This window comes from Lagenorhynchus albirostris, chromosome 4 (assembly GCF_949774975.1).
Source record: "Lagenorhynchus albirostris chromosome 4, mLagAlb1.1, whole genome shotgun sequence".
Classification (NCBI taxonomy): Eukaryota; Metazoa; Chordata; class Mammalia; order Artiodactyla; family Delphinidae; genus Lagenorhynchus; species Lagenorhynchus albirostris.
The window spans coordinates 82,762,582-82,783,051 of record NC_083098.1 but is presented as its reverse complement, the minus strand read 5'-3'; the positions used below and the strand labels follow the sequence as shown (position 1 = coordinate 82,783,051).

Genomic DNA, 20,470 nt, shown 5'->3' with positions numbered 1-20,470 from the left:
TGTAAGATAAGAGTCCAATTTCATTCTTTTGCATGTCGATATCCAGTTTTCCCAACAGCATTTACTGAAAAGTCTATCCTTTACCCATTTTGTATTCTTGGTGCCTTTGTCAAAAATTAGTTGACCATGAAAGTGTGGGTTGATTTCTGGATGTTCTGTTCCATTGATTTATGTGTCTGTTTTTATGCCAGTACCAAACTGTTTTGATTAATGTAGCTTGGTAACATAGTTTAAAATCAGGAAATGTGATGCTTCCAGTTTTGTTCTTCTTGCTCAAGATTGCTTTAGCTATTTGGGGTCCTTCGTATTTCCATATGAATTTTAGGTTTTTTTTTTTCTATTTCTGTGAAAAATGCCATTGGAATTTTTAGAGGGATTGCATTGAATCTGTAGATTGCTTTGGGTAATGGGGATATTTTAACAATATTAATTCTTCCAATCCACGAATACAAGATATCTTTCCATTTCTTTGTGTCTTCTTCAGTTTCTTTCAGAAATTATGGGGAGGGGTGGAATATGAAAAGTTGGGTAACAGAGAGTTGTTGAGAGCCCAGAAAGGGAGAGAACTTCAAGAATAAAATGCACAGTGCTAAGAGCCACCAGCATCTGTGCTGAAGACAAGCTACTGAGAGGTTAATTGCAACTTGAAAAAAATATTTTTTTCACTGGTGATATGACTCTAAGCCAACTGTAAAGCCATTTGGAAGCAAGAGAGTGGTAACTATGATTTTGAAAAACTGATAGTGAAAGGAAGGAAAAAGAGGCAGTCAGAGGAGGTGGGGAGGTAGTGGGGTTGTGTGCCCTCATAACATGGTTCTGCTTCAGCACTTATGTTCTCCTTCACGGAACGTCTCTTTCCGACAAACCCAGCCTTTCACCACTGGAAATAGAAAAGGGTGAATTCATATAGGCAGCTCACCTCGTTGGCCTGAAAATTACTACTGGAAAAAAGAGAAAGAAATCCTTTACCTTCTAGAACCTTCAAAGGGATAATGTATTCAAGGTGGAAAAATATCTTTCTTTTAGGCAACGACTGAAGAAACTGAAACAAACAGTCAAGAAGATGAGAATGATGGTGAAAAAACAGAAAAAGGGAATACAGAAGTTGCCTCATCAGGTTTGTTTTTATAACAGACTAGTTTTAAGGTAAAGCGTGATAACTCTTAAGAGAATGAAAACAGGAAAGGTAGTGAATGAGGCTCTGTGACTGGTGTGGTTGTGCTGCCACCTAGTGACTTCCTGGGGGAAATTCTGACCAAGTGATTTATCTTGCTGTAAAAAAAACAGGAACCCATGCTTTTTGCTACCTTACTTCGTTTTTTTTTTTTCTTTTTTGGTACGCGGGCCTCTCACTGTTGTGACCTCTCCCCGGACGCGCAGGCCCTGCGGCCATGGCTCACGGGCCCAGCCGCTCCGTGGCATGTGGGATCTTCCCGTATCGGGGCACGAACCCATGTCCCCTGCATCGGCAGGTGGATTCTCAACCACTGCGCCACCTGGGAAGCCCTCATTTTGTTGAAAGTTTATCTCCGTCATCATAAGAGAGTTATATTTCCCCTAATCAATAATGCTAAAAACTGAGGGTTATATTTAACACACAGTAACAACAATAAATAAGACAGATTAAAAATATATCATAAAAATAGATGCTGAGGGCTTCCCTGGTGGCGCAGTGGTTGAGAGTCCGCCTGCCGATGCGGAGGACACGGGTTCGTGCCCCGGTCCGGGAAGATCCCACATGCCGCGGAGCGACTGGACCCGTGAACCATGGCCGCTGAGCCTGCGCGTCCGGAGCCTGTGCTCCGCAACGGGGAGGCCACAACAGTGAGAGACATGCATACCGCAAAAAAAAAAAAAAAAAAAAAAAAAAAAAAAAAAAAAGATGCTGAAGTGGTAAACCCAATGAATAGTTTGAAAGAATAAAGTAATGCCACAAATATGAACAGTGAGTATGAATAGAAACCCACTCTTCCCTAAAGTAATATTTCTCGATATTTTTAACACATTTTTTCTTTTGATAAACATGAAAACCTCTCACCCTTTTCTAATACCAAGTTATTTTTAAATGGCATTGTAAAGTAAATTAAAAGTCATTACTAAAAATTTTAGTGTATACTTTTTCAAACTAGACTGTACCTCCACATTCTGATATGCCTCCTCAGGTGGTGACTTTTCCACCCACTTTAGACTGTACCAAATTCTTCTTTGTATACCCGAGAACACTTAATTTTCATTGCATTATATTGATTTTAACCACACAATCCCTAACACATTCCAATTATGAAAACATGATGTTAAAAAGGAACATTGAAATACAAAAGGAAGAGTCAGGCTGCCCCTCATTTGGAAAGAAATTTGGATAGAAATTATCTATAAATGTTCACCTGTCCAACCCACCTCTCGTAATATTTCCTGCCAGCATTTTGTTTCATGTAGTGTTATTCATATGTAAACTGGGACTCTTATTCAGAACTTAAGTTTTTCATAGTGGGGTTCTTTGATGTGTTTTATGTTGCTTGATTTTTTAACAATATCATGAAAGAGCCTAGAGAATTCTAGTACCTGAAGCTCTTTTGTACCTCTCATCACACTGTAATCCAGCTCCGTGTTGCCCCGGGCAAGATATGTACTCAGTGTACTTCCTGGCATGGCAGGACCAAGGAGCCTTTATATGGTTTTCATCTTGTTCTTTATGTTTCTGAATGTAACTCCATTTCAGAGCCACAGTGTTTTACATCAACTGTGACTCGATCCAGCCCGACCGTGGCCTTTGTGGAGCTCTCCTCCAGCCCCCAGGTGAAGAACGAGGTGCCAGAAGAGGAAGACCAGAAGAAACCGGAAAGCGAAATGAGTGGAAAGGTGGAACTGGTGCTGTCACAAAAGGTGAGGTGGACTAAAGCCGTTAAGTCCACGATTCACGTGGCTTCGTGTTACTGCCGGCTGCCATGGTGGCACCGTTTTGTAATGAAGGTTTATTTTCTCTCCTGATCTTGTTTCCTACCTTTGATCTGTATTTTTTTTTCTTAATACAAATATAATACATGTTCATTGTAAAAAAAAAAAATGTAACTACCTATAGAAAGATGTCTGTGTTAGTCCACTTGGGCAGCTGTAACAGAAAACCATAGACTCGGCTTACAAACAACAGAAATTTATTTCTGTCGGTTATGAGCGCTGGGAGGGGCAAGAGCAAGGTGCTGACAGTCAGCATCTGGTGAGAACCCACTTCCTGACTCACAGACGGCTGTCTTCTTGCTGTGCCCTCACTTGGCAGAAGGGCCAAGGGTCCTGAGTCTCTTTTATACCATCACCAGTCCCATTCATGAGATCTTCACCCCCATGACCTAATCACCTCCCAGAAGGCCCAGCTCCCAATACCATTACCTTGGGGGGTTAGGGTTTCAGCATATGAATCTGGGGGGGACACAAACATTCAGCCTATAGCTATTTATTTTTAATGTATATTTACAGTGATATACATGGAAGTATGTAACAAATCTATCAAATAGTATGTGTAAGTATACATAAAATATATAAATAAAAAACATAGAAATAGAGCAAGAGAGAGAAAAAGTCACTGAAACCTACCTCTCTATTAATAATAAGTGGTATATATATTCTTTCAACATCTTTTAAAATTTATTTTAAATAGCTAATTTTTATAAAATTATTTTTATAAAAATTTTTATAAAAATTATATAAATAAAAATTTTTATAAAATTTATATACATTTAAAAGAAAAATGTGGTATAGATATCTGTTATAAAGCTTTGCAGTTTAGGTTTTAGTTTGCCGTGCATGAACTTGCTTATTTGTAACTCACTCCATATTCTCTTTCCGATATTTACCTGTTTTGCAGTAATGGTACTTCTGATGCCTCTGAACTTGAATAACAAGGAAACAAGAAAATTATTATTCTGATATAATGGGTTTTAACATCTTGTTTTTATTAAATTTCTTCTTTGTTTGGAGTCTCATCTCTTTCATATTAATTTAGTTTGTTTTCAGGCACAGTCTAAAAGTCATCTTTTGTACCTCTTGTCCTCAACCTTGGTTACCCCTTAGAATTTAATAGATACCAGGTCATATAAATCTCAGTCTCTGGGAACAGGGCTCAGGCATCTGTATTTTCAAAAGGTCCCCAGGTGATTCTGATGGGTCACCAAGATAGAGTACCACTGACTTGCATACTGGATACTTTATGTGGTGATATTCCAACTTTAAAAATTAAACCTAAATTTGGATTTGACTTTAGAGTGAAAATTTTACCACTTCTAGTTCTGGTTCATCTATCATCTACTCAGCCAATAGTGGTTGTGCACCTACTATGTGCCAAGCACTCTGCAGACACTGGATATTCAACAGTGAATAAGACACAGCCCCTGGCCTTAAGATGCTGAGAGTGCTGTATGCCTGGTGGAGCCCAAAAATGCCTGCTTCCCTGATGCCTTTTGGGGATTTCAGACTCTAGCTACTCCCCCATTTTTATACATAGAGAATTAAAAAATGGTCTGGAGGTCTGAACAGAAGAACCTAACTGTAGGAAAAGCGTTGGGGGCAGACAGGATTTCCTGCCCTTGCAGGTTGTGCCTGACCCACATTACACTTGTAATCTATTTATTTCTTCTTCTTGCAAATTGACCTTTTTTCCTATGTAAATATAAAATGAAAGGAAAACTCATAACATTGCTAGAAAAAATATTTTTAAAATCAAACAAAATGGATACCATAACATAAAAAATATTCATCTGCATTCCTCATCTGTGTAACCTCATCTGTGTGATCCATCTTTGGACCCCCAGTGTCATGGCTACCCTACTATGGAAAAAATTGTTTTCAGGGGTTCTTAACTTTGTGTGTATGTGTGTGTGTACACACGCGTGTACGTGCACCATGGACCCTTTGTCTATCTGGTAAACATTATTCTCAGAATAATATTGATTAAACCATAAAATACACAGCATTACCAAGTTTTCCTTGGTATCAAGTAGTACGAAATATGTATAACCACATGACTTCTTTTCTGTGGACTCCAGGTTAAGAATCTCTGCTAGATGATTAGCAAATGGAATAATGGTCTTTGAACCCAATGCTTTTCACACCATGTGAATTTCTCCTTTCTCTACTTTACAGTTAACTTTTAGAGAAAGAAAGAAAGAAAGATGATGACAGTGGTTGCAACAGCTTTTATTTTCTGATTTCACTTGAGAGTGCTACCTTTATAAAACAAAGTACCAATGCACACAGGCTGACCTTTTACATAGTGGGTATTTTGAGCATTTCTGCTGAGATTAACTGTTTCATTTACAACCAGGCATTATCTGAAACATATTTTTGTCAATTCCACTATGGAGGAAATGGTATGAGCTTAAGATCTGAGGGTTGTCAACTTTGGTAAATCTAGGCCTTGGGTTTTGCTGCATGTTTTAACACTGAAGTTCATTAGGACATCTGGTTGACCTCTGTAATGCAGAACAATTAACTGTATTTTCTTCAAGATTCCGTTAGGGTTGAATATATTATTCATCAAGAAAAATAAAATCTTACTGAGGAGAAATTCTAGACGTTAAATCATCCTGAGGACCAAGTAAGAGATCAACTTATGATGAAACAAATGCTCTGGAACCTCACTCGCCCACTGGCCATAAAATTAATCTCTTCATGGCCACCAGCCAGTGAATCAGAGAAGATTCTGTAAGCAGCTGAAAGGACATCGGAACTGATACAGCCACACTCCTCATTCCGATCTCTGCTCAGAGTCTATTGACTCTTTATTTTGGTCGTTAGTTTGGTTATCTGGTCTTTCAGAAATCAGTTGATTAGAAGCAACAAATCGGAAGGAGGGTGTTCTACCAAAGGCCCTTCCGATTGGGGAGAAACAAAGTAAAATTAACTAGCAATAACAAGAAAAATCTGTTTTTACAAAGCAAACATAAGAATTTTTAAAGCCTGTAACTTTGGATCTATCTACCATAAGGTCATGTGGTCTAACATGCTTCAAAAATCCCTTAAGGGCATCATCGCTATGGCACTGTCTGATATAACGGTTATTTACAATAATGCTTCTTTGTCAACAAGCACAGTATATTGTCTTTAATGTGCTTTGCGTAAATTTGTTGGGGGGAGTATGTAGTGTCTCAAGAATAATGCCCATTAGAAGGTAATATTACTTTAATATTTAATACTTACATAGTAAGATTTTTTTTAAATCTTATGTGGAACATCTCACTTCCTGACATTACAAATTCAGTATGATGTAGTACCAAGAAGAGAAACCGTGATTGATCCCAATAAGAACATGAAACAGAGTGATGTATTATCTCAAATATGGAATATTGTCCTCTGAGTTTGAAGAAACATGATCATCAAATTTTTATGCTCTAGTTTGATTTCTCCGAAAAATTGACCTCTCTATTAATGTAGAAAAGCATGAAGGGGTTTGGAGAAGGGGCAACATTTTCCATTTACAATTTAAATGTTTGGGCTTCTTGACTTATTGTAGCCATGGATCCTTACATTTTATTTCACCTGTGCATTTAGTAATGGACAATACTTGTAATATGTATGTCTGTTGCCCATGATCCAGGTGGTAAAGCCAAAATCTCCAGAGCCAGAAGCAACCCTGACGTTTCCATTTCTGGACAAAATGCCTGAAAGCAGCCAATTACCTTTGCCAAATCTCAGTTCTCAAGGTAAAAAGATGGAAGTGTTTTGTTTCAGTTCTACGTGTTCTGCTGGGCCCATCTGTAGTGAAATATTCTTCATTTTCAAGGCAGATCACTTCCTTTATGTTGATGTACCTTTAGCCGTTGGGTTTGCCAGAGTCCATGATGGCTGAATTAATCACTTCCGAATGGAGGTCTGGAGCTACAGTCTCTGTTTGGCTTAGCCAGGAACCCCAGGTGCCAAGACCGTTTTGTCAGCCAGACACTGTAGGCACAATGGGGCCTATACCAGTATTTGATACCCGAAAATCATTTTTATTGGCTCTTAAATATTTTAAAAATTAGAAAATAAAAAATCAATAACTTTAATAAAGAGTTTGTGATCTTAATATTATGTCAAGTTCATTAACTGTTAATTGTCTAGTCTTCCTAAAATATTCATTTTATTTGACAGTGATTTTGGAAGAAAGTCAGATTTTCTTGCCCTGTCATAGTTCCTGGCTGTGCGTGATGATTACCAAGAAACATTCATGATCATAGATTCAACGTGTTACTCAGAGCCAAAAACTTTAATCTTTCCAAAAATTCTTTACAGTTAGAATATATAGTTATATGGAACGCATATATATATAGGCTGAGGATAAACCTTAATATATTTCATATGTTTGATATATTTTATTTTATTTTTTAACATCTTTATTGGAGTATAATTGCTTTACAATGGCGTGTTAGTTTCTGCTTTATAACAAAGTGAATCAGCTATACATATACATATACATATATCCCCATATCTCCTCCTTCTTGCATCTCCCTCCCACCCTCCCTATCCCACCCCTCTAGGTGGTCACAGAGCACCAAGCTGATCTCCCTGTGCTATGCAGTTGCTTCCCACTAGCTATTTATTTTACATGTGGTAGTGTTTATATGTCCATGCCACTCTCTCACTTTGTCCCATGTTTGATACATTTTAACATGTTTGGTATAATTTAGGGAGGGATGGCCTCGAAAAATATGAGCGTTTAGGGCCTAGGAAGGTCTTAAAGTGGCAATGGCCACTGCAAACTCCCCAAGTGCCTTTAGGCCATGTATAGGTTGTGAATTCACCCCATTATTCTTTAAGAGCCAACTTGAATCCGTTTATCTTGGTAAGAACCCCAGGCACCCACAACCACCAGAAAGGAGCCTGAGGGATGTGAACAGTAGGGGGATGGGTCCTGAGGATTCCATGACCCATAGGGACTATGCTTCACAAGAGACAGACCACCGGGCTTCACTGGTGTGAGTTCTCTCTCTTTACTGATGTGATGTGAAAACGGCGAGAGTTCAGGAGGCAAGAACTATAAGGTTTCTTGTTTTTCTTTTTTAACGTGCTTTCCCCAGTACACTTTATAGATCTATCAGTCCAGGCAAAGAGAGGATGTACAGGGTCATTGTGGCTGGGGACTTGTTGCTTTTCTTTTCAAGGATGGGCAGCTCTGTGGCAGAATGCTACTTGGCTTCCATTAGTCTTTGTTGACGGCTGGGAGATAAGTTGGGCTCTATCTGCATAACAGGAAGTACTCGGGAGGGAATTAATTGGTACAGGTACTGATGATCACTAGCTTCTTAATGTGGAAACAAGTTCAATACCGTCTTCAAAGCATTTGATTTAAATTCGTCAGCCCTACTGTCCTGAAGGGAAGTGACAAAAGTAAACTCTCCTAACTGGGCCAGCAATTGGTCCCATTTAGATTTTAATTCTGCCCTATTTCTAGCACTTTTTAATTGTGTATATAAGTAATATAGAGAGGAAATAGATATTTTAAGCCATATTAATTAGTTTTATTGTCTTCGATATTTTTACATCTAATTATCTGTTGTAAGGCATTTCGATTTTGTAAAATGTGCTGTTGAATTAAGGGACTTTACTTCATGCTTTATCTAAGATGAATGAAAAATAAAATTCAGTGGCACTAGAGCATTTCCAAAATCATTCTTCAAGATGGGATTATATTTGTCATACACCTGTTCCATACTCTTGTCTGGCTCATGGAAGCTGTAATTACAGCTGCAGGCTCTGGAGACAGAAGGCCTGGCTTCAAATTCTGGCTCTTCAAGTTCTAATCTGTATGATCTTACCCACCAAGTTCTCTCTAACCTCTGTCACCCGTAAACTGGAAATAATAACAGTACCAACCTCATAGGGTTGTTGGAAGAATTAAATGAGATAAACCAAAAAAAAAAAAAAACACACACAAGGCATTTAGCTCAACACCTGACCTAGAATAAGCACTACAGTATAATCTAGTAGCTGCAGAAGAGTTGCAGTAAGAGTAGAGTATAAAGCAAGGTTCCAGGCAGGAATAAAGCATTCTTAAATGCTCTCCTTAAAATAGGAGTGTTTATATTGTAGAGACATAGCAGTAATTTTCAAACCTGAGATGTGGCAGGGTCTCCTGCAGGATTAATTAAAACACCGCTCTCTGGACCCCACCCGTACAGCATCTGATTGTGTAGGTCTGGGCTGGGGCCACAGTACTTACATTTCTAACAAGTTCCCAAAGGTGATGCTGATGCTGCAGATCCAGGGACCACACTCTGGAAACCACTGACTTGAAGCATGTGTTTAAATTGTGTACCAAAAACATCACTGGTAGATGTAAAAATAACATTAATACTTGTTTGGAGTGTCTAAAGTTCCTATCTTTCAAGTAGCAAAAGGCCTCTAATAAATGTAGTCTTAAAAGACATGATTTGTCTTTAATTGGGGGTTGGCGGGGGGTATAGGGCTTTGCCCAGCTATAAAAAGTCAGCATAGGGCCTTCGCTGGTGGCGCAGTGGTTGGGAGTCCGCCTGCCGATGCAGGGGACACGGGTCTGGGAAGATCCCACACGCCGCGGAGCGGCTGGGCCCGTGAGCCATGGCCGCTGAGCCTGCACGTCCGGAGCCTGTGCTCTACAACGGGAGAGACCACAACAGTGAGAGGCCCGCGTATGGCCAAAAAAAAAAAAAAAAGTCAGCATACATTTAAGTGACTAGTCAGAGGCTGCACATCAAGTCCAAAGAAGCTGTAGGGTCAGGATCAGGAATCCTGGAGCCATACCTAACATTCTCTCCCCAGGACTGTGATGATGCCACCATCTCCACCAAGTGGTCTGTTTCTCGACTGCTCAGACAGGCTACTGCAGATGTGTGGGGGCCCTAGTGATGCTCCACAGATTTCCCTTGAACATACCCATGTGCATAAATAGCCTTTAAATACTCTGAAAACATTCATAAAATAACATTTAAAGAGGACAGATTTCCTTTTCTCAACTGTCTCCCAATAGTAGAAAGATATCTTGAATTGATGTTTCAGGAAAATATGTGCACATTTTAAAATCCGCTGTCTTTATTTGCATTGAGAACGATGACAGATGAGCATAGCATCTAGGTTAAGGATGCAAATGCTTGCCTTCAGCTACTGTCTGCTTGATGCCACCCCGTTACAGATACACACATACACATCTTTTTACTACACACGTATATAACTGCCACCACAGACTTCCATAATAACATTTATAAAGTGTGTAAGAATAATTGAACTCATCTCTGCTGTCTTTTATACTTTTCTAGTGCTTTCCAAAAGCAACGTAAACTGTGCACTTTGCCCTTACATCACACATCATCCCATCATGTTGAGATTCAGCATCTTAACAATATCACCTTGAAGTATGAGCTCCTAAACTCCCACCCAACACCAAACAATAGCGTAAACTGGCCCATTATGGACTTTTGTCCACATCTTCGGGTTTTGTGTGCATTTTATTGAGGTATTTTGTACTTTGGATACTTTCACTCTCAATCCTTGTTCTGATGACAGCCAAACCTCCATTAGTACTTGGGAGTGTGGTTCTATTCAAGTCTCAGCCCTGTTTTCATGGTTTTTCTATTTGTTCTGTTCTGCCATCTGATCTAGAGTCGCCTGGCACTGCCAGCGTTCTGCTGAGAGTTCAGAACTCTTGGCGACGTTCCCAGTTTTTCTCCCAGTCAGGTAAAATGCATACTGGGGAGCTCTATTTCTTTTTTGCAAATTCCATGTTGTGGGCAACCAATTATATCTGGTACTTTTCTTCATTTCTGATTCCAGGGGCACACAGTTAGCAAAGAGCTGGTTCATTGATATCAGTACCAGTTATCAGTACTAAAATTGGGGGAAATTCGCAGAATTTTACTTTGATTTTGAAAATCCAAAGAAATAATATTCACCTCTTTCTTTATGGTCTTCTTTTTTTTTTTAAACAAAGATAAGAAGCATTTACCTGGAACTGGTAATGGTCCTCTTGTTAACTGTGTCACCTTCTCTACTTCCTGGATGACATCTGGCCTCTCTCTGTGTGATCCTTCTCTGTGTCAGACAGTGAGGGAACTGGTCAGTCAAGCCAGAGTGCAAGGTGCCTTAAAATGAGCACTCATAGGAATAGATTTCGCTTCCTATAATGTAGTACCTGGTGCTAATTGATGTGATCAATCATATTACCCTGGTCATAACTTCTCTTGGTGATGGGTACAAGCTGCTTCAGGGGTCTGCTTTATCATGATTTTCTAATGCTCTTGGCTAACCAAAAAAAGTTGGTTTGAAGCTGACATAGGAACCACACTCCACTGAGACGATCAAAAAAGAAAGACAATTAGAAGCTACTCACATTGTGATCTTTTTTCCTTTCTTTCTGTACAGTGGATTCTCCAAGCAGTGAAAAGTCACCTGTAACTACGCCTGTAAGTAATTCCTACTGAGGAATAAGATCATGCATTTAGTGTGATTTTAATTTATAAGGTATTTGATTCACTTAAAGGGGATTCAATCAAAAACGGTCTCCAAACTTTTGATTGTAAAAGAATATTTTTGTCGGATATAACGCTGTCAGTTGAATCATAGAGAAGAGATGGATTATCATTTTGCACAGTTGTTATCATGCCTGGAAGCAAAATGGTGAGTCAGGAAAGTAAAATCTAAAAGAAACAACCAAAATGAATGTGACATAAGGAATTAGTAATAAAATATGCAACTTCCGTAGGCATTCAAACTCAGCTTTTTAAATGAAGGCAATACTTTAACACAGTGTATCATCGGCAGACAGGGCCCAGCCTGGACTTTCTCTGGGTGACCCATGCTGTCTGGGTCATATTCCTGCTCACAATCAGTATCTTGAATAATATATATTTTTTAACATCTTTATTGGAGTATAACTGCTTTACAATGGTGTGTTAGTTTCTGCTGTATAACAAGGTGAATCAGCTATACGTATACACATATCCCCATATCTCTTCCCTCTTGCATCTCCCTCCACCCTCCCTATCCCACCCCTCTAGGTGGACACAAAGCACCGAGCTGATCTCCCTGTGCTGTGCAGCTGCTTCCCACGAGCTATCTATTTTACACTTGGTAGTGTATATATGTCCATGCCACTCTCTCACTTCGTCCCAGCTTACCCTTCCCCCTCCCCGTGTCCTCAAGTCCATTCTCTACATCTGCGTCTTTATTCCTGTCCTGCCCCTAGGTTCTTCAGAACCATTTTGTTTTTTAGATCCATATATATGTGTTAGCATACGGTATTTGTTTTTCTCTTTCTGACTTACCTCACTCTGTATGACAGACTCTAGGTCCATCCACCTCACTACAAATAACTCAATTTCGTTTCTTTTTATGGCTGAGTAGTATTCCATTGTATCTATGTGCCACATCTTCTTTATCCATTCATCTGTCAGTGGACACTTAGGTTGCTTCCATGTCCTGGTTATTGTAAATAGAGCTGCAATGAACATTGTGGTACATGACCCTTTTTGAATTATGGTTTTCTCAGGGTATATGCCCAGTTAGTGGGATTGCTGGGTCGTATGGTAGTTCTATTTTTAGTTTTTTGAGGAACCTCCATACAGTTCTCTATAGTGGCTGTATCAATTTACATTCCCACCAACAGTGCAAGAGGGTTCCCTTTTCTCCACACCCTCTCCAGCATTTATTGTTTGTAGATTTTTTGATGATGGCCATTCTGACTGGTGTGAGATGATACCTCATTGTAGTTTTGATTTGCATTTCTCTAATGATTAGTGATGTTAAGCGTCCTTTCATGTGTTTGTTGGCAGTCTGTATATCTTCTCTGGAGAAATGTCTTCTGCCCATTTTTGGATTGAGTTGTTTGTTTTTTTGATATTGAGCTGCATAAGCTGCTTGTATATTTTGGAGATTAATCCTTTGTCAGTTGGTTCGTTTGCAAATATTTTCTCCCATTCTGAGGGTTGTCTTTTCGTCTTGTTTATGGTTTCCTTTGCTGTGCAAAAGCTTTTAAGTTTCATTAGGTCCCACTTGTTTATTTTTGGTTTTATTTCCATAAAATAGGAGGTGGGTCAAAAAGGATCTTGCTATGATTTATGTCATGGAGTGTTCTGCCTATGTTTTCCTCTAAGAGTTTTATAGTCTCTGACCTTACATTTAGGTCCTTAATCCATTTTGAGTTTATTTATGTGTATGGTGTTAGGGAGTCTTCTAATTTCATTCTTTTACATGTAGCTGTCCAGTTTTCCCAGCACCACTTATTGAAGAGGCTGTCTTTCCTCCCTTGTATATTCTTGCCTCCTTTATCAAAGATAAGGTGACCATATGTGCGTGGGTTTATCTCTGGGCTTTCTATCCTGTTCCATTGATCTGTATTTCTGTTTTTGTGCCAGTACCATACTGTCTTGATTACTGTAGCTTTGTAGTATAGTCTGAAGTCAGGGAGCCTGATTCCTCCAGCTCCGTTTTTCTTTCTCAACATTGCTTTGGCTATTCGGGATCTTTTGTGTTTCCATACGAATTGTGCAATTTTTTGTTCTAGTTCTGTGAAAAATGCCATTGGTAGTTTGATAGGGATTGCACTGAATCTGTAGATTGCTTTGGGTAGGATAGTCATTTTCACAATGTGGATTCTTCCAATCCAAGAACATGGTATATCTCTCCATCTGTTTGTAACATCTTTAATTTCTTTCATCAGTGTCTTATAGTTTTCTGCATACAGGTCTTTTGTCTCCTTAGGTAGGTTTATTCCTAGGTATTTTATTCTTTTGGTTGCAGTGGTAAATGGGAGTGTTTTCTTAATTTCTCTTTCAGATTTTTCATCATTAGTGTATAGGAATGCAAGAGATTTCTGTGCATTAATTTTGTATCCTGCTACTTTACCAAATTCATTGATTAGCTCTAGTAGTTTTCTGGTAGCATCTTTAGGATTCTCTATATATAGTATCATGTCATCTGCAAACAGTGACAGTTTTACTTCTTCTTTTGCAATTTGGATTCCTTTTATTTCTTTTTCTTCTCTGATTGCTGTGGCTAAAACTTCCAAAACTATGTTGAAAAATAGCGGTGACAGTGGACTTCCTTGTCTTGTTCCTGATCTTAGTGGAAATGGTTTCAGTTTTTCACCATTGAGAACAATGTTGGCTGTGGGTTTCTCATATATAGCCTTTATTATGTTGAGGTAAGTTCCCTCTATGTCTACTTTCTGGAGGGTTTTTATCATAAATGGGTGTTGAATTTTCTCAAAAGCTTTTTCTGCATCTATTGAGATGATCATGTGGTTTTTCTCCTTCAGTTTGTTAATACGGTTTATCACACTGATTGATTTGCATGTATTGAAGAAACCTTGCATCCCTGGGATAAAACCCACTTGATCATGGTGTATGATCCTTTTCATGTGCTGTTGGATTCTGTTTGCTAGTATTTTGTTGAGGATTTTTGCATCTCTGTTCATCAATGATATTGGCCTGTAGTTTTCTTTGTTTGTGGCATCTTTGTCTGGTTTTGGTATCAGGGTGATGGTGGCCTTGTAGAATGAGTTTGGGAGTGTTCCTCCCTCTGCTATATTTTGGAAGAGTTTGAGAGGATGGGTGTTAGCTCTTCTCTACATGTTTGATAGAATTCGCCTCTGAAGCCATCTGGTCCTGGGCTTTTGTTTGTTGGAAGATTTTTAATCACAGTCTCAATTTCAGTCCTTGTGATTGGTCTATTTATATTTTCTGTTTCTTCCTGGTTCAGTCTCAGAACGTTGTGCCTTTCTAAGAATTTGTCCATTTCTTCCAGTTTGTCCATTTTATTGGCATATAGTTGCTTGTAGTAATCTGTCATGATCCTTTGTATTTCTGCAGTGTCAGTTGTTACTTCTCCTTTTTCATTTCTAATTCTGTTGATTTGAGTCTTCTCCCTTTTTTTCTTGAGGAGTCTGGCTAATGGTTTATCAATTTTGTTTATCTTCTCAAAGAACCAGCTTTTAGTTTTATTCATCTTTGCTATCATTTCCTTCATTTCTTTTTCATTTATTTGTGATCTGATCTTTATGATTTCTTTCCTTCTGCTAACTTTGAGGTTTTTTGTTCTTCTTTCTCTAATTGCTTTAGGTGTAAGGTTAGGTCGTTTATTTGAGATGTTCTTGTTTCTTGAGGTAGAATTGTATTGCTATAAACTTCCCTCTTAGAACTGCTTTTGCTGCATGCCATAGGTTTTGGGTCATTGTGTTTTCATTGTAATTTGTTTCTAGGTTTTGTTTTTTTTTGCGGTACATGGGCCTCTCACTGTTGTGGCCTCTCCCGTTGCGGAGCACAGGCTCCGGACATGCAGGCTCAGCGGCCGTGGCTCACGGGCCTAGCCGCTCCGCGGCAGGTGGGATCTTCCCAGACCGGGGCACGAACCGGTGTCCCCTGCATCAGCAGGCGGACTCTCAACCACTGCGCCACCAGGGAAGCCCTCTAGGTATTTTTTTATTTCCTCTTTGATTTCTTCGGTGGTCTCTTGGTTATTGTATAGTCTATTGTTTCGCCTCCATGTGCTTGTGTTTTTTACAGATTTTTTCCTGTAATTGATATCTAGTCTCATAGCATTGTGGTCGGAAAAGATACTTGATATGATTTCAATTTTCTTAAATTTACAAAGGCTTGATTTGTGACCCAAGATATGATCTATCCTGGAAAATGTTCCATGAACACTTGAGAAGAAAGTGTAATATCCTGTTTTTGGATGGAATGTCCTATAAATATCAATTAAGTCCATCTTGTTTAATGTATCATTTAAAGCTTGTGTTTCCTTATTTATTTTCATTTTGGATGATCTGTCCATTGGTGAAAGTGGGGTGTTAAAGTCCCCTACTATGATTGTGTTACTGTCGCTTTCCCCTTTTATGGCTGTTAGCATTTGCCTTATGTATTGAGGTGCTCCTATGTTGGGTGCATAAATATTTACAATTGTTATATCTTCTTCTTGGATTGATCCTTTGATCATTATGTAGTGTCCTTCTTTGTCTCTTGTAATAGTCTTTCTTTTAAAGTCTATTTTGTCTGATATGAGAATTGCTACTCCAGCTTTCTTTTGATTTCCATTTGCATGGAATATCTTTTTCCATCCTCTCACTTTCAGTTTGTATGTGTCCGTACGTCTGAAGTGGGTCTCTTGTAGACAGCATATGTATGGGTCTTGTTTTTGTATCCATTCAACCAATCTATGTCTTTTGGCTGGAGCATTTAATCCATTTACATTTAAGGTAGTTATCGATATGTATGTTCCTTTTACCATTTTCTTAACTGTTTTGAGTTTGTTATTGTAGGTCTTTTCCTTCTCTTGTGTTTCCTGCCTAGAGAAGTTCCTTTAGCATTTCCTGTAGAGATGGTTTGGTGGTGCTGAATTCTCTTAGCTTTTGCTTGTCTGTAAAGCTTTTAATTTCTCCACTGAATCTAAATGAGATCCTTGCTGGGTAGAGTAATCTTGGTTGTAGGTTTTTCCCTTTCATCACTTTAAATATATCCTGCCACTCCCTTCTGGTTTGCAAAGTTTCTGCTGAAAGATCAGCTGTTAACTTTATGGGGATTCCATTGTATGTTATTTGTTGCTTTTCCGTTGCTGCTTGTAATATTTTTTCTTTGTATTTAATTTTTGATAGTTTGATTAACATGTGTCTTGGCGTGTTTCTCCTTGGGTTTATCCTGTTTGGGACTCTCTGTGCTTCCTGGACTTGACTGACTATTTCCTTTCCCATGTTAGGGAAGTTTTCAACTATAATATCTTCAAATATTTTCTCAGACCCTTTCTTTTTCTCTTCTTCTTCTGGGACCCCTATAATTCGAATGTTGGTGTGTTTAATGTTGTCCCAGAGGTCTCTGAGGCTGTCCTCAACTCTTTTCATTCTTTTTTCTTTATTCTGCTCTGCAGTAGTTATTTCCGCTGTTTTATCTTCCAGGTCACTTATCTGTTCTTCTGCCTCAGTTATTCTGCTATTGATTCCTTCTAGAGAATTTTTAATTTCATTTATTGTGTTGTTCATCATTGTTTGTTTGCTCTTTAGTTCTTCTAGGTCCTTGTTAAATGTTTCTTGTATTTTCTCCATTCTATTTCCAAGATTTTGGATCATCTTTACTATCATTACTCTGAATTCTTTTTCACATAGACTGCCTATTTTCTCTTCATTTGTTTGGTCTGGGGGGGGGGTGTTTTACCTTGTTCCTTCATCTGCTGTGTGTTTCTCTGTCATCTCATTTTGCTTAACTTACTATGTTTGGGGTCTCTGTTTCGCAGGCTGCAGGTTCGTAGTTCCCGTTGTTTTTGTTGTCTGCCCCCAGTGGGTAAGCTTGGCTCAGTGGGTTGTGTAGGCTTCCTGGTGGAGGGTCCTGGTGCCTGTGTTCTGGTGGATGAGGCTGGATCTTGTCTTTCTGGTGGGCAGGACCAAGTCCGGTGGTGTGTTTTGGGGTGTCTGTGGCCTTATTATGATTTTAGGCAACGTCTTTGCTAATGGGTGGGTTTGTGTTCCCATCTTGCTAGTTGTTTGGCATGGGGTTGTCCAGCACTGTAGCTTGCTGATCATTGAGTGGAGCTGGGTCTTAGCGTTGAGATGGAGATCTCTGGGAGAGCTGTCGCCATTTGATATTACATGGAGCTGAGAGGTCTCTGGTGGACCAATGTCCTGAACTCGGCTCTCCCACCTCAGAGGCTCAGGCCTGACACCCGGCCAGAGCACCAAGACCTGTTTTTTAGGAATTCTGGGGTATTTTGTTCTTTGTTTTCTTTCTTTCAGGTATTTTTTTTTCTTACTTAGTTGCAGTGAAATTTCCAGGAATGAAACAATAGGCAGGTGAATGCTCTCCAATTCAAAGCCAGGCATTTGTCAAGCTCTTGCTAGTTCTTGTTTCCCTGGTTTCCCTGAAAGGGAGAACCAGGAGGTGGTGCCGGGCTCTGTCCCTACTGCTTCCCCGTGAAGACCGGTGCTCACACGTCCTCTCACTGCCTCTGCTCTTGGAGGGGCAGCCTGTGAACACACGTCCCAGTCTGGGACATGTAGGGCTGTGGTACGGACCGTCTGTGTATTTCTCACTCTGTCCCGTCTGCCACAGATCGGCTGCTTCACCCTCTTCTGACAGCCTCAAATGCTTCCCTTCCAGTTATGAAAGGATCTTTATAGTCCTTTCTGGTGTCCAAGGTCTTCTGCTAGTTTTCAGCCAGTGTTCTGTGAGAACTGTTGCATCTATAGATGTATTCCTATGTGGAGAGAGATGAACTCCACGTCTACCTACTCCTCCGCCATCTTGAATATCAGTATCTTGAATAATATTAATTGTACATTTAGTTTTCAATTGTTTATTTGGATGAAATAAAAAGAGCACTTGCTAATTAAAATGCCAAGACACATGACACTGTAGAAATTCCTTGCTGCTGAATTATACCTGGACATTCTCCATAGACCTGACTCTTCTATGAACTGAGTGTTTCCAATGCTGGGCCTGGAATACTCAGCCTCTGAAATTTGCATTGGTTTGGTGCCTTCCTCTATGGCACAATCAACTGTAGCATTTCCTGAGGCCCTCAGGTGTAGCTGCATTATCACTGCTGCACCTTTGATTACAGATTTACTAACCATATGACCCTGAAGGTGCTGTATAACTTCTCTGAACCTTGTCTTCCTTGGTAGTACAATGAGATAATAATACTTTCAGAGTGTTGTGGGCTTTATTTGAAATAATTACACAGAAGCCTGTAGCACAGTGCCCAATACATGAACGAATCCTCCCCAGTAGCTAATCCAAGAGGCCCACCATAGCCAACACCAATTCTTATCTATAGGTAAATTGTCTCACTTTGGGAATTCCTAAGTACCTGTGCAGAATGGAGAAGGGACCCATCACCCGTCACAAAACCCCCTCAATATCTCCAGCCACGTTCCAGAACTACCAACCATTTGTGGAGGCTCAGTCTTAAGCCAGTACTGGGAATCCTGAGTTTGTTGGGAAGCTGAGTACATCCACAGAGGATGGGACCCCCAGAAGGACCCCAAGGCTGGCATTCATGGCACAGATCTGAAGAGTAGTATAACATAACCCATTGAGTTCCATTTTAAATGACACGGGAACAACCATGTCAAATTGTTCTAGTCCCCCCTGGCAGGGATGGAGAGGAAGGGTGTCCTACAGAGATACATTCTTATTTCTGTGTATGGAAAATAGAATAAGAAAGAGAGAAATTACTGACCTATATAGGTGTATTCTCGAAAGTACCCACCTAAATTTGATGTTCTTTTGATGATAAATAGCTCTTCATAGAATGGAAAATTAAAAGAAATTGGAAAATAAAAGAAGGTTGAGGGGAAGTAAGCATTCGATTAGTCTGAACTCAATAGACTCGGGGCAGTTTTGCTCAGACGTGAAGTGGCCCAAAGCTATAGGGTCTACGAAGGGGAGAGAAGAGGATGCATTACCCAGCATGAAGTTATTCCATTTATTTATTCAACGAACACTTCCTGAAGACCTAAAAATTCAAGGTCTTGAGATACTTAGGCAGGATAAAGGGCCCTCTTTGCTCTCAAGGAACCCCTAGGCCAGAGAAAGATCCAGATCTGTAAACAGATAAATTATAGAACAAAGTGTGCCAAACGCTCTGCATTCTTTCTCTGGAACCTTTTCTATCTCTGTTATGGTAATTATCCCACTGTCTCCTGGGGATCGTTTATATATGGGTCACTCCCTCACAAGCCCACCCCCCATCCCCACTCTCAGCTGTAAGCTCCATGAGGCTGGGGCTCTTGGCCTCCTGCTACGCCACCTGGTCATGAGTAAGTGCTCAGAAATAGTCACCGAAAAAGGAGCATGACCACTTCTCTCGCCCTCCTCTTTATCACAATGGTCTCTTCCTCTTTATCTTCCTCTGAAAATGCTCATTGTTTTTCTTTCTTGCTTTCTAACAAATATTCCATATTTTCTTCTGTGCTCAATCCCCATATCCCACACTTCTCCCTCCTGTTTCTGCTTACTCCTGACTTATTCTTGCCATCACAACCTAGGGAAATCTGAAAATTAACTACATAATTTCTAATTGTTGCTCTTATCTTCCTGCTGTTGGACTTTCCCCATTGGGCTGCCTATAGCTTTATTCACATTACCACACCCTTTTCATCAAAAGTCAAGGAAGGGCCATGCCCCTGAGAGAGGGTCTGAACATTTAAACCGCTTCCAGGTCTTAGGAAAATGCCAAGTGGAGCCAACCTCCAACTCCATTAATTCCAGGAGAATTTTCCACCTGGGATCCATATTTAGATGACATTTTATGGTCATCCAAGGAAATTTGGGAAACTCTGGATTTTATACAATAAGATAGTTTTTCTCCTGCATAACTTGTCAGAGGCTTTCATAGGCAGATATGCAGTATAAATCCCAAGAGTGGCATATAGGAAATACATTTCCCTCCCTGATTTGGCCACCTTTCTCTGACTTTTTGTGACCATCCCTACCATTTGCAGGAACCACAGCAAGAGTATCCACCGAGGCCCACATTTCACACG

The 20,470-nt window shown here is 39.7% G+C and overlaps 1 protein-coding gene across 10 annotated transcripts in view; it reads left to right on the top strand.

The window, feature by feature from the left end:
- Positions 1-20,470, top strand: part of LIMCH1 (LIM and calponin homology domains 1) — a 342,494-nt gene that overhangs the window by 297,154 nt on the left and 24,870 nt on the right. For all 10 annotated transcript variants that reach the window (XM_060148283.1, XM_060148277.1, XM_060148276.1 and 7 more), the window contains 4 exons: positions 1,027-1,117; positions 2,720-2,883; positions 6,587-6,692; positions 11,362-11,402. In XM_060148283.1, the coding sequence (XP_060004266.1) occupies positions 1,027-1,117; positions 2,720-2,883; positions 6,587-6,692; positions 11,362-11,402 (402 nt within the window). The remainder of the gene's footprint in view (positions 1-1,026; positions 1,118-2,719; positions 2,884-6,586; positions 6,693-11,361; positions 11,403-20,470) is intronic.